Source organism: Stegodyphus dumicola, chromosome X1 (genome assembly GCF_044657685.1).
Source record: "Stegodyphus dumicola isolate Sdum_Otavi_A_Nest chromosome X1, ASM4465768v1".
Taxonomy (NCBI): domain Eukaryota; kingdom Metazoa; phylum Arthropoda; class Arachnida; order Araneae; family Eresidae; genus Stegodyphus; species Stegodyphus dumicola.
In genome coordinates this window covers 95,969,352-95,983,892 of record NC_140780.1, presented here as the reverse complement: position 1 = coordinate 95,983,892, position 14,541 = coordinate 95,969,352, and the positions used below count along the sequence as shown (strand labels likewise).

The following is a 14,541-nucleotide window of genomic DNA, read 5'->3' as shown; positions in this document are numbered from 1 at the left end:
CTTACAATGCAGTACTCAAATAGATAAGTAAAACTTACCTTGAAGATTTGGGTCTAATTTAACGTACAATAATATAAGATTTTATGCTAAATCTACAGCTTTCATGCATTAAAAGTAATGCAGAAAAATACTGAAATAAAATTCAGCGTAATATCTACAGAAAAAAACACTAATAATTTCGTGCATATTAAATTCAAATTATTTTATTCTCAGAAACATTCATAATCTTAAAGGTATGTTATTAATCAGAAATTGTTTCATAAACGACCTGCAGCAAATATTGTTTTAAAGAATGAAAATATTTTGTAAAAGGGAGAAAAGCAGAATAAGATGATATGCTTAAAAATGCATTCATCAACAATATTTTAAAAATACATTCTAACAGCATCATGCTATGAATTTCAAGCTTATAATTTCAACAGTTCTCAGGATATTAAAATATATACACTAAAATATTTACTTAACAGTATGAAATTATTTTAAGCAAAGGATCTTTTGGTATTTCTAGAATATACTGCAATAAAAAGGATGTTAAAAGTTTAAACACAAGACATAGTGATAATGTCATTCTTCAGAACTTAAATATGTTGTTTAAAAATAATTGAGCTTGATAAGTAACAAAGCTAAACTAATATTCTAAGCTAAACATTCAAAATGAATAATCTACTTGCATAAATGAAAGACTACTCTACAAAAGCAGAGGCCAATGAAGAAATGATGAGAAGTAATACAGTCAGAAGATGCAGCGATTTAGCGCACCTTTATGAGGTGCACTACGTGATCTTGGAAGCTTACGCCTCTTCATGCGCTTTCTCGGACTCGAGATATTTTTTGCAATCTTCTCAACTCCAGTAATTCGAGAAGGTGACTCTAGATTCGGGTATACACTGTTGTCCTGTCCTTTATGCTCATCAGTTTCTGAGGATTTAAGTTCAAAATCATCTGTGCGCGGCATGCATTCATTTTTAGTTCCAGATTCAAAAACGTTTTTTCCCACCATTTCGATTTCTACTTCGTGCTCAATTATACCATTGCTATCACTTATCTCCTCATAGAACTGTACGCTGCTTATTGCTGTTTCGATTTCATCCTCCTCAACTTTTATACCTTTGCGAGGAGATACTACTTTGGATGTGTCATAAACATTTTGAGCAGCCTTTTCATCCGGGATACTTTTAGCGGATGTATTTTCCTTTTGCGTACAATTCTCTAATGAACATAAACTTGGATTTCTGGCAGATAATTCAGAATCTAGAATGACTGATTTTATAACTTTAGCTTGCATTTTGGGAATTTGTCTATTCACTGTACCTTCCACGTAACTGATACTGAATTCATTCGTAGTGGAATTTCTTTCTTCTGAATGTGTCACTTCATTAATTGAGTATTCTTGAATTGAAAGTTTAACATTTTGGGATGAAAAGTTATTATCTAGTTCTGGACTGGCATCTGGCTTTATCTTAAGCATTGCAGCCTCTTTCTGTGCAATAATTTTATTTTCGTTTACATGAGAAGAATCAGATAGAGCTACTTTTAAATCAGATGTGTTTAATTTTTCAACTTTATGAAGCTGCTGATTATGGATTTCTTCTCCATCATTTCTTGAAAAGCTTCTAATAGTTGATTGTTGAGCAATTACGTTTAACACATTTCCTTTGGCTTCAGTGTCAGTTTCAGGGACATTGTTTTGAATTATTGCATATAAGTCATTCGGTGCTGCACTTTCATCTATCCGCATATTTTCTTCATCTGCAATTAGATTAATTTTCTCTCCGTTTGGGGTAGATAAGGTTACTTCATCAGTCTCATGAGAAACTGTGAGATCATGTTTTAAGTCTGGAGATGTGCTTCCCATACTAGTGCATAAATTATCGAATGTTTCGAACTTCTCATAGTTCTTACTATCTTCACTGATTTGAAAAGGGGTATTTTTGGTCTCATAATCTTTCATTTTGTCGTAAGACTGTTTGATTTCGTTCGTATAAGTATTCTCTACGTTAAGATCGTTAAAATGACTAGAAATTCTTCCTACTTCTTCCTTTGATTTTAGGGTATTTTCCTTCTGCAGATTAACATCACTGATATCAAGCATTCCTTCATTATTTAGTCGAATATCTTCCACATTTTCACTGAACTCTGCACGCACTTCACATTTTAATTTCGGACTAATATCACTAATTACTTCTTCCTTTTCATTTAAAATATCATTAGATTTTTTAAAACTTGAAATATCGGACTCAGGATAAGCTCTACTCTCATGAACATTGTCTTCATTTATGGAACAAAATATTTCAGACTCTAACTGCTTTTTTTCCCGCTTTTCTTCTGAAAATTCCCTTTCTGAAACTTCGGAATGTTTTCTAACGTCTCTCAAATCTTCACGTTTCACTAGAGTACCGAATTTAGAGTAAGGTTCTTCAATATTCTCACCAAATTCAGCAGAAGCAACATTTACAATCCCATCATTGTCATCTAGACTGGCCTCAAAATTGGTTTCCAGGTATTTTGTAACATTTTTATCCTCTTTACTAGAAAGAATACAATCCCTAATGTTGTTATCCTTTTTTAATTGCTCACATGAATTTTCTCCATCGCTTATTTGGGTTCCTTTTTCTTCAAATACTGCAGTCTCAGTCTCTTCTGATTTTCCCTTGTCGTCACTGGCGTATATGTTATTATTCTCAGACGCAATATTTTCTTGAGAATTAATAATTGAATTAAACTCACATTTATTATTAGCGCTACCTATCACAGCCACTTTAGCATTTCCCTCTGATGTTCGATATTCTTCTTTTTGTATTTCATAGCTTTCACTGGGGTTAACTACGTTACTATCAGAAACGGGAAGAGCTTCATTTTCATTTGTAACAATCTTATCCTCTTTGCCATTCCTAGTACTGTTAATACTTCTGCTTTTCTCTTCATTGTTAACGGACACAGCTCCACTCAAGGAAAAGCTTTCTGTTCTATTACATGAAATTCCATTTCCTTCAGTTTCTAAATTATTTTGTTTATCAACAACTTCTTGTTTATTTTCATTTGAACCTGAAACAGTACCTTGTTCAGAAGATTTTGTTGCATCTGCTGTCTTCCCAATTCCTTCAGAGCATTCTTCACCAGCTGAAGAGCTGTAATTTCCATCTGCATCAGTTCCTCCTTCATTGAGAAGACTGTCAGAGCCAATGGCCGTAGACTCCTCAATTTCTGAATATTGATTTACCTCCTGAGGGCTATCAAAATCTTCTTCGGCGGTTGAAGGCTCTTCTGGGTCATTTAAATCACTACCTACACCATCCTCTAAATCTACTTCCATTGACTCATCTTTATGTTCAACAGAATCTTCTCCGAATGAGGCAGCTATTCTGCTTTTTATGGGACTCATTTGGATTTCAATGCTTCTCATGTGGTTTGCAGTTCGAATTTTTCTTGGTGAAAAAATATCTTGTGTTTTTTTGCAAGCAAGAGAAACTTTATCTTTTTCTTCGGCATAATTTCCTCTTTTAACAATAACTGAATTGCTGCTATCCGTTACGTTGATAAAATGTTGAAAACTTTCTTCACCTGCTGCACTTTCAGGGGAATGTATGTCACATTCTACACAATTTTGAGTTTTAGTCCTTCGCTTCTTTTTCAGAAACTTCTGCTCAGGTATGCTTGACTCCAGGAGACTTTTGTTTTGTGTAAGTAAAGGCATTTCATTTTGATATGTGACATTACCACATTCATCTCGCAACACAGAACATTCAATGTTTGTGTCATGTGTGTTTTTCTGACAGGCATTGTTTTCCCAGTTGCTATGACTGCACGTGGATGACGGTAAATTTTGTGATAGCACATCTTTTCCTAAGATGTATTTGTGATAGTCTGGAAACATTTCACCTTGACAGGGATTTTCATGCGATCTATCTGGATCAGTGCTGGAACTCTTATCTTTGTTCCATTCGTGTAAAATTGTCTTGGGATGAGAAATTTCTGGAAAGTGCGCTTCTGGAAAATGCTTGGACGGAAGATCTTCATCCATGGAGATTGTCTGGATTTAGGATAGAATTTTGTTACACAACAATACGCACAAAAACTGATTTAGAAATCAATAACGAGATTATGCACTAGAATGCCTACATACGATTTTCTAAACAAATATAAAATGTAACTTTTATATTCTAGAGTTGAAAGAGATTAAAAAAATGAACATTTTCCTTCAAACTGAATAAAGCATCAAGTTTTTCTTCTTAAAAATATTAAAATTTTTACACTTTCGCTCACTTTTTAACTACAACAAGAGAAAAATTATGTATTACAATTATCTTAACACTTTAAACCATGTTACCAAAAGTTAGAGTTTGCTTCATCATGAAAATAAGATTGTGGCTTGCTCAGCATTGGTTTAATACAACTAAAGAATTATACACTTTTAAAAAGGCGATTTTATGTTTTCACATCGGCAAGCTCGCAGGTTCATTGATTTCCTGTTAAAGAGCCTATTTTATAAAATTATTCTACCCGCTTATTGGAAAAAATAAGAATAAAATCAAAAATAATATTTTCGTGGCTACTTTATTAAATAGGTAGCACCTTAAACAAAGCTTTCCGGTTTCTATTTTTCTTCGAAGAATTAAATTTTATGTAACTGAAACATGTCGAGCTTAACTGTTAAAAGTAACAGGAAATTAACCGAAATAAAATATGAAAACACATTTTACTGGAGCTATTACTTTACATGTTTCTAATAATACGCGTGTGTTATTGCTTTGACCGACACAGATGTACAAAAACGTCAACTGAAATTTAAAATTAGACAAAATATATTCTTTACCTTAGTTGGTTTCACAAAAACAATTTACGCATTTCCAGGAGATAGGGCTGAAAAGAGTTCCCTTTCCTTAAAAAAGGAATGTATTCTCCTTAAGTCATACATAAAAATGTTTTGAGTTAAAGCTTCATACCATACGAATATTTGAAAATTTTCAGTACTCGTTAATAGTATCGATTTGTTAAAATGTTTCGAATCTGAAAGATGTTTATACTGATGCAACTTTAAAACCCCTTCGCGCCGACTGTCACGTATACGTGCCAGCAACGAACACACTTATCTACCGGCCGACACGCAGGCGTGCCAGAGCATTGTTGCGTTTTCTACCGACTGTCACGTATTTGTGCCAGTACCTTGGAACGTTTTTCAAACTATAATTTCTCCCACAAGATGGCACTGTATGTCCATATGGTTTCAGATACATGTACATTAGACCTTCTACTCGAAATGAGAGAAGCATGACTCACATACACGTGTTTTTGATTATATAAACAAACGGGGAACTAAATGTTTCCGAATGGCGTGATTTATGACGTCTCTTTAAATCGCACTTTATTCGCACGTGGTAGTTGTTTATTGTAAGTAGAAGTTTTATATGCGCTAAAGCGTTGAGTATTTCCGTTTACAGTTCAGTTTTTAGAAAATAATTAGATCTTGTTAGACGTGAATTCTTTCTGTTTTTTCCGTTTCAATGTCGAAGCGTCGAAAAGGTTTAACAGAGCATGAAATAGCAGAAATGATGCAAAATATTTCAGATATTGATTCTGAAATTCTGATATTCTGATATTGATTCTGAAAGATTAACTGAAAGACATTTTCCAAAACTTTGTTCAGAAGAGACTGATAAGAAAATGAGACGACGATGCTTCGTTTGTTCACATTCCCAGAAAAATCCTCCAAAACGGCAAATGAGTTATTACGAGTTCAAGGAATGTAACGTAGGGCTGTGTGTAGATCCCTGTTTTAAAATTTTTCATACGAAAAGAGAATTTTAAGTAATATATTTAGTTTTCAGATGTATAATGTTAAAAGTCATAAAATGGTGAGTAATTAAAAAAAATGTGTAAAATATGCATTTAAACAAGAAATAAGGTAATTAAAGTATATATATAAAAATATCTATAAAGCATAAGCTGTTTAAATACTCTATAGAGCATTATTAAACAATGCGTTGATACTTCGGAAATTTCATGGATTTAGGCTTAGTAGCAAAAAAGCCCCCGGCCTTGGAGAGACGCTCGCGGAAGACACTGCCGGCCTCCGCGATAAGCGCGCGTTTTCGCTACCCGGCTCGAAGGGGCTAATATAATATGAATTTAAACGAAAGATTTACCCTAAAAATAGTGTTCTTAATCACGTTTTCTGAAAATATATGATAGTACTCCGGCTGTGTTTTACTGACATGGATTTTTGCACATAAAAAATTTCCTTGTGTTGTCAACATTCACTAAACCGTTGCTTTATAAAAAGGCAAAAGGCCGAAAGCTAGGCTTGTTAAAGACTCTCATAATGACCGCAGACTTCTTTACTAATGGGGATTTGAATGCAATAAATATGAAAATGCTTTTCTTTGTCAAAGGCAGTACAGCTGTTTTAATAATGCTCCTTCTCGAGAATTTCTCAAAAAAGAGCATACAATTTTTATTTTTCTTATTTTGAGAACCTGTGTTATTTGAGAAGTTTTCAAAAAGGCTTGAGAGGAACACAAAAGCAGCCCAAGCACAACCTTTCAGTGATAAAAATTGAGAATCAGACGTTTGCAGCGGATAGCGATCACATAGAATGGAACAAGGGATCACCGCAAAAGACAAAGAAATGACTCTTTTACAAATGTTAAAAACGAGTTAAAGTTTTACGACACCTGCAGACTGACAGGTGCAAATCTCCTCCGCACTCAACTCCTGAAAGTTTAAAACTCCTTATTGCTTAGAAATGGGGTTGCACAGCAGCTCCTAGAATGAGTAATTTGCATACTGCAGAAGTCTGACTTGCGCTCCCCCGATTTACGCTAATTTGATGTTATACTGTTCTTTATTTTCCTTATTTTAATTCACATATTGACTCTAGTAACTAATTTGCATTTGAAATTGTCAATATTTCAGAAATATTAATAAACAAAAGTTACTCTGCCTATTTTTTAAAATTAGCCTTGAAGAAGTAATACGCTTAAAAACATTATAGTTTATGATAAATGCCCTAAAATTCTACACCACTCTTCAAAACTGTAGTTAATTTATAGCAGTTATTCTACGTTAATATACGCAATGAAGTCATTGTTTTATTTTTTGGCGTAGGAAAAGCGAAGAATGGAGTGTGATATTTAATATTTCTTCCTTTTTTTTCCTGCACCAAGATCAAAGTTACGCCGTGATTTTCGTAATGCTAGCTATTCTTCAATTTCCCCGATCGAGTAACTTGGGAGATAGAAAGATAAATCACAGATGCATACGGATCAACAGGTGATGACAACGGTTTCCTCTCCAGAACAAGAATATTACACAGCATTCGTTTAACTGAAGTTCAGTTTCATCCTGCTGCCATTTAAGTGACGAGCTTGAAGCATTGGTCAATATTATGCCCACGATAAATAGCGCGAGAAATTAAAAGCAAAGACTTCTCGATTTATTGTTTGTTTTCTGGGCATTTTCAAACATACTTAACTGACCACATTTAAAACTTTAATGAGTTACAAATTTGTTTTTCATTTTTCTCTTTTAAAATTTTTATTGCAGTTAACGAGGATATAATAATATACAAGTAGTAGTTATAGACTAGCAAAGAAGGGTACTTCCATACCTCGGATTTATGCTGAACCTTTGACCTACCTTGAACTATACTCGGAAAGAAAGGCTTTAATTAACAATTCTTGGAGACAGCTACCAACACACTCATGGTATGGCAGTGCAGGTCCTGGTATTGCTACTGGTTTCAAGGATGATAGGAAGGAAAAACGGCTCTGCCTCGATTAACTTAGGACATTTAAGGACCCCCAGATATTCCCCTGGTAATAAAACATTTCCAACTTGCGCCATATGTAAAAACCATGAAGCTACTGCGCAACATCTACTTATTTGTGCTGCATTGTGCGTGAAGATCTATTGAAGAGACCTAATTCCGTGTTGGAAATTATGGATCTGATCTGATTCAGATCAGAGGGATTAGTAAAAATACGAAGAAGAGAAATTAAAATAAATATAATAAACATTTTATATAATAAAAATTATTCGTATTAGCTTTGCTTTTCCTTTTCGCTTTCTTGTTTATAATGTAGAGACATTAGGTTATTTTAAGCAGTAAATGTGAAAAATGAGCAATGCCATCGCCGGAGCTCGAACCTCGGACCTCTCGAATACGCACTGACTGTGTTGACTGTTACACCACGAAGAGATTCTAAGAAGGCGGATAAATACCTTATATACTCCCCCTTTTAAACTACGACTGGGGATTAGGGCACCCAATCGCCAAATCCTGGTGGTGAAGAATCATCATCTACCACCTGTTTTCAGTTCGGGCGCCACTGTAGAGACATTAGGTTATTTCGGAGCACCAGACATGAAAAACTGAACAATGCCCTCGCTGGAACTCGAACCTCGGACCTCTCGAATACGCGCCGAGTGTGCTGACCGCTACACCACGGAGGCATGCTATGAAGGCTGGAGAAATACCTTATAACAGTTTGAACATGAACCATGTTCATGTTTTAAGCTTCTAATCGCTTGAATTTTTTAATACACTGTCTTTAAAGTGATGTATAATTTACCATGCTTGTAACTGACGCCATTATTTAAGATGAATTGAAATGCTTAAAATATATGTTTACGTGTGAAGCTGCAGGACTTTTACACCTAACAGTATGAGTACAAGATAAAATTTTATTCCAATAGATCTGGTATCACTTTTTAAGCCTTAATTTTATCATTATACCTAATGCATTTTACTGGGGTCTCCATTTTTAATACAAGAAAGGTATAGGTACATAGCTATACTGCCGTCGAAGATATGGAACCGATAGTCAAAAGATAACATAGAACCCAAATCTTATTTCTTAGTTTAATTAATTCCTGGGGTCGAAATATTCGAAATAAATCTCTTTAGTACGACTCGAACTCTATAATTATGTGAAATATTTATATATATAGAAATTAAATTAAAGGTGTAATTATTTATTGTTTAAATAAAACATCTTTAATCTGCAAAAGAAAAAGCATTTAAAATTTTAAAATTTAGTTGTTTATTTTACGATTTATTACGCACTATCAAAACAAAAATCAATTTACGATTTAATCATTAAAATCAAAAGAATTTACAGTTTAATACGCACTATCAAAATGTAACCATTTCAGTTAAAATAATGGAATTGTTTACAAAAAATAGAAATAATTTGAAGGTAATGTTTCTTTCTTTATTCATTTTTACATCAAGTGCTTTTATTTTTCAAGGTGCTGTTTTCGTACTAGTTTCAGGTGCACCAGCGGCCGAGCAGTAAAATCGCTGAACACTGGTAGCTCGGTCCGAGATTCGAATCCCGCGAACGGGTTGGCTGCATGGGAATGTTCGTGGTTTTCCATCGTGTGTAACGTGTATACGTGCCAGTTTCAGTTAGAAAGTCCTCTACGAAGACATTTCTGCTCTTAAGGCAGAACACCCTCCAGGCTTTGCCACAATAAAACAAGCCATACAGCCATAGACTTACTAGTTTCTTACGGTAAGTGCTTGGGGTTTTCTTCTTCTGTGCTTCGTGTGTGGAGGTCAATTTTTTATTCTGCGTTTCCTTAAATTACTGCTTTGACTAGCGTTCTCTGTTTAATTACGATAATTTAACTAAATAAGCCGATACCTAAACTTTTACTAGCAATAAAATAATTAAGCAAAACTAAAATATAATTACAGTTTAAAATTCGGCAATATGTAGACTGAGTAGCTTCACTATAATCGTTTTACAAACTCAAAAGCAGCTAAGAGATGTTTACTGCTATGATAATTCAAAGACATCTAGCCTTAAGGGATATATGAAATAGTTAACTTCGCCTCACATGCACCTTACAGACGGTTAAAGTTAGCAGAGTTATTCTGAAAGTTAGCAAGTTAACATTTTGAATTAGCATTCTGAACGTTAAAGTTAGCAGATTTATTCTATTTATATGATCTGCTCTCTTTCTCCAGAACTAAATCCTCAAATAACCATTTAGAAAACATCGAAGCTAGACGTGTAAAGCTATGAAACAACAGTCAAATGATGATTTACTGTCTATTTGATATAAAGCGCCGCATCCTCTTAGTTTTTACTACAAATGTTGCATTTTTAGAGTTGAGTAGCAGTTAGTAAAAAAATGAAAAATAGAGTTTCAGGAATTGAATTTAAAATAATATTTACACATCTCTAAATCATAACAATACTTAAATGATTATCTTCACAAACGTGGATAAGGTTATAAGGTATTTCTCCCCCCCCATCTTAGCATGCCTTCGTGGTGTAGTGGTCAGCACGCTCAGCGCGTATTCGAGAGGTCCGTGATTCGCGTCCCGGCGAGGGCATTGCTCGTTTTTCCACATCTCCTGCTTCGAAATAACCTAATGTCTCTAAAAGGTAAACAAGCATTAATATTCCATGTAAGAAAAGTGAGCAAGCATTTACTTATATATCTTAGACGTAAACACTCTAATTTTAGATAGCTAATTTTATTAGAATTATAATTAGAATTGTTTTATTTCCCCGTGAAATGCAGCGCGAGACAAATTTTAAGAAAAAGTTATGCCGGAAAAGTAAGAATATAGGGGCACGTGCATTTAACTTTTAGTAAATGGATATCTCGGTAAATTTTATTGAAATTGAATAAATGTAATTAATCACATGTTGGTTGCTACCGTAATTCCATCCTTTCCAGAAATCTTGAGAAGAAGAAAGTACTAGAAATTTCTCGCGACCGGTTCAAATCTATAAAAAGCAACAGAGAGAGAGCATCTCAGCTCAATTGTTTAGTTAGCTGCTGTTTTTATTGTTGCAAGTTCAGCGTGAGATCGGATTAGATTTCTCTTTAGATTCGCTTTGCATTGGTTGTATTTAACGTTATAAGGTATTTCTCCCGCTTCCCTAGCGTGCCTTCGTGGTGCGGTGGTTCTGCACGCTGGGCCGGTATTCTAGAGGACCACATCCAAATCCTAATGATTCTACAACGTTTTTTGTAGTTTTACAAGGTATTTCTCCCGCCTTCTTATCATGCCTACGTGGTGTAATGGTCATTAGGCTCGGTACGTATTCAAGAGGTCAGAGGTTCGAGTCTCGGCGAGGGCATTGCTCATTTTTCATGTACTCCTGCTAAAAAAAACGTAATGACTCTACAGTTTGAAGTATAACTAATTATTATATTGCGTGATATTCACTTGTACGAATACCTCTGAGGAAAGTTTTAGAGTTCTGATATATTTCTTTTGATCTGAATAAATTTTATTAACCTATTATCGGACTTGCGCATTCAATCTATGACGAACCCCTACGCTGAATAATTTAGATCAGGCGGATCTTCCGACGGGAAAAAGGTTGATAAAATCATTTCCTGATGAGGTGAAGTAATGACAGAGGAGCGATTTGAAACAAAATATTTATTGCGATAAAATCAGCAGAACTTATAGGAAGTAGCTTATGCATTCTAAAAAAGTGCAATATTATGTATGTCAAAGAGGGTTGCTTCTCATATAGGATTGTTTTACAAGCTATCGATTCAAGTTCGCTAATGACAACATAAATAAATATAAGTTAGATGTATGAAATATTCTAGACAGACATTATTCATTTATTTTTTCCTCTCAGCCTCTTAAGGGTCTTGCGAATAGCAGACAAAAGGAATTGCATTGGAAATGAATTCAAAGTCCTCCTATGAAAGTTTGTTTTGGCAACGTGTTTCCATGAAAAGTCTCATGACACGTTGTTTATAATAGCACACTTCAGACTCATTCAGCTGATGGAGAATCTCAAAACGATGACATGTTATGCTACAGAGGCCTAGTACACGCACACTGTGTAAAATTTCTCAAGAACTTTATTGGCAGCATTCGAAAGTAACAAACCATGTTATCTTATTCAACTGAAATTAAGAACTGAAAACATTCCTTAAAAAAGGTTATCCACAGAATACCCCTAAACTGAAAATGCATAAGGGTTTCTCTTTCTTCTACATTAAAATTTTGACACTGAAATATATTCTGTAATAAAAAGAAATGAGAGTATTTCTCTCATCACAAAACTATATTTTTTTCTTGAAAACCATTCATATTACCTGTGAAACGAATTCCTGTGTTCATACCTGTGAAAAGAATTACGTTACCTCGTCTTGAATCACTTGGTGCATTACTAGCTGCGCGTTTAGGTTCTGGAGTGAAAAAATTACTCGATCAAAAGAAATCCTCGAGAATATTTTATTGGACTGATGCCAAAATAGTGCTATGCTGGATTAAAGGAACCAGTACCAAATGGAAATCTTTCATCGCCAACAGAGTTAACGAGATTAAGAAGTTAACACAGCCGACAGAGTGGTTCTATTGTTCAACAAAAGAGAACCCAGCAAATGTTATGACGCGTGGTGTTCAAATTGACTTTCTTGTGAACTGTTCCAAATGGTGGTCATGCTGTGACTTTCTAACATGCTCAGAGATTCCTCATCAGGACTTATCAATTGAGGTAGTTGAAGAAGTGTGTCCAAATGAACTTCAAAAGGACAATGAACTGCATAACGATTCTAACTTAGTTTTAATTGCATGTAATGAACCAAACCTCTTTAATGATAATCTTAAATTATCTTCTAATTATACTAAATTTATTCGTATTGTAAGTTTCATTTTCAGGTTTATTTATAATCTTAAGAACCCTCAGGTAAAAGGAAGTACGGAGTACTTACTTTAGAAGAGATAAAGGATGTTGAGGTGTATATTTTTTTAGAGGCCCAAAAAAGTAAGTTTCGAGAAGAAAATCAATTGAAAAGAGGTAAGTGTGTAAACCTCAAAAGTACTAGTGTAGAACTAAAAAAATTGCAAAAATTGGTTGAGTGGCCAGATGAGAATTTAGCGAGGGAAATTTATTCCTCCAAAGTCGCCAAATTTCGGCGGAATTTGGGAGGCCGGGGTTAAATCATTTAAGAGTCATTTGAAGAGAGTTATTGGTAATCAGTGTTTAACTTTAGAAGAATTTTTAACTGTTTTAACTGAAATTGAAGGAGTATTGAACTCAAGACCTATTACTCCAATTTCAGCTGATTACAATAATTTTGAAACTTAGACCCCAGGTCACTTTTTGGTTGGTAGACCTATCACAACTCTAGCTGAGCCAGATTTATTCAACATAAACGAAAACAGACTTTCTAAATGGCAAAGAATCACTAAGTATACACAAAAAATTTGGAAATTATGGAAACGTGATTACCTTAATAATTTACAAGAATGTCGCAAGTGGAAATTTTTAAAGGATGACGTTCAGGTGGGAACACTTGTATTAATAAAAGATGAAAATTTGCCTTCATCCAAATGGTTAGTGGGGAGAATAGCTGAGGTTTTTCATGGTAGGGGTAACAAAATAAGAGTAGTAACTGTAAGATTGCCTAATCAGCATTTGCTGAAACAAAATGTTCGAGATATATGTATACTTCCTGTAGAATGATGGTTTATTTCTATTATAAACTGGTATTTATTGTAATAATTTGAATGTATATTTTTCAATATTGTGATTTGTTATTGTGAAATAATTTATTGTAGTGCCTTTATATTTACATTTATTGAAATAATAGCTTTGAAATTATTAATTTCAACGCCGGGAGTGTTTTGTATTAGCTAAGAAATACTTGGCGCCAAAGCGGAATCTTGGCTAATGGCGCATGCGCCGCCGGAATTGGCACTGAAATGTATTCTGTGAGAAACTTGATTTGTGTGGTACATTGGTTGTTGCGATTCATATGTTATGCTGTAAGGTGAAACCTAGCGCCTGAATGTCGCTATGGAAAATAAATGTATTGAAACTGTGTAATGTGTGTGGAGTTATTTTATTATGATATACAGATATCGACAGGAAATAGAATAAGTCAATTCAAATTATATTTTAAGAGATCAAATTAAAAATATTTGCAGAAAATATAAAAAACGATGCTTAATTATTTATCAGGAAATTTTCGTAAACGGATGCTAAATAAACATTGTTAATCAACCTTCAAGAACACATCAAGTCAATTTCAAGCATGTTAAACGGGAAGACACAGCATGTCCAAAAGTATCACAATGATTTTCAGTGAGGATTAAGGTCCAGGATATACGGCGGCTACCCCATGCCAGAAATGCTCTCCCCAGGTACTCATTAAAGATATTAACTCCATGAGGACGGCCATTATCATCCATAAGGAGGAAATCAAGACCAACTGTTGCAACGTAGAGTCTCACAGTAGGGTGTAGGATTTCATCCCAATACCACGCAGCCGTCACAGAACCGTCTTTACAGATGTACACTAGAGTGCGACATCCCAATGAAATTCCAGCCCACATCATCATGACGCCACCTCTGAATTCGTGATGTTCGATGATGTTCCGACCTGACGCCGGAGTCGTCAAATCAAAATCAAAGCCAGAAACACCTCTTTCTTAAAATCCAAAAACCCCAGTTTATTACTGGCTACTCATTTGCGTTTTGGTGAGGAATACGCAAAGGAAACGTTTATAGTAAAGACTGAAATCACTTTAACTGGTTAATGTAAAAT

General features: G+C 34.5%; 1 protein-coding gene across 1 annotated transcript in view; it reads right to left on the bottom strand.

Moving 5' to 3' along the window:
• The window catches only part of LOC118195074 (uncharacterized), a 57,129-nt gene that overhangs the window by 23,773 nt on the left and 18,815 nt on the right, over positions 1 to 14,541 (bottom strand). Inside the window, exon 2 of the mRNA XM_035366308.2 lies at positions 760 to 4,030. Within this exon, the coding sequence (XP_035222199.1) occupies positions 760 to 4,021 (3,262 nt within the window). The 5' untranslated portion in view covers positions 4,022 to 4,030. The remainder of the gene's footprint in view (positions 1 to 759; positions 4,031 to 14,541) is intronic.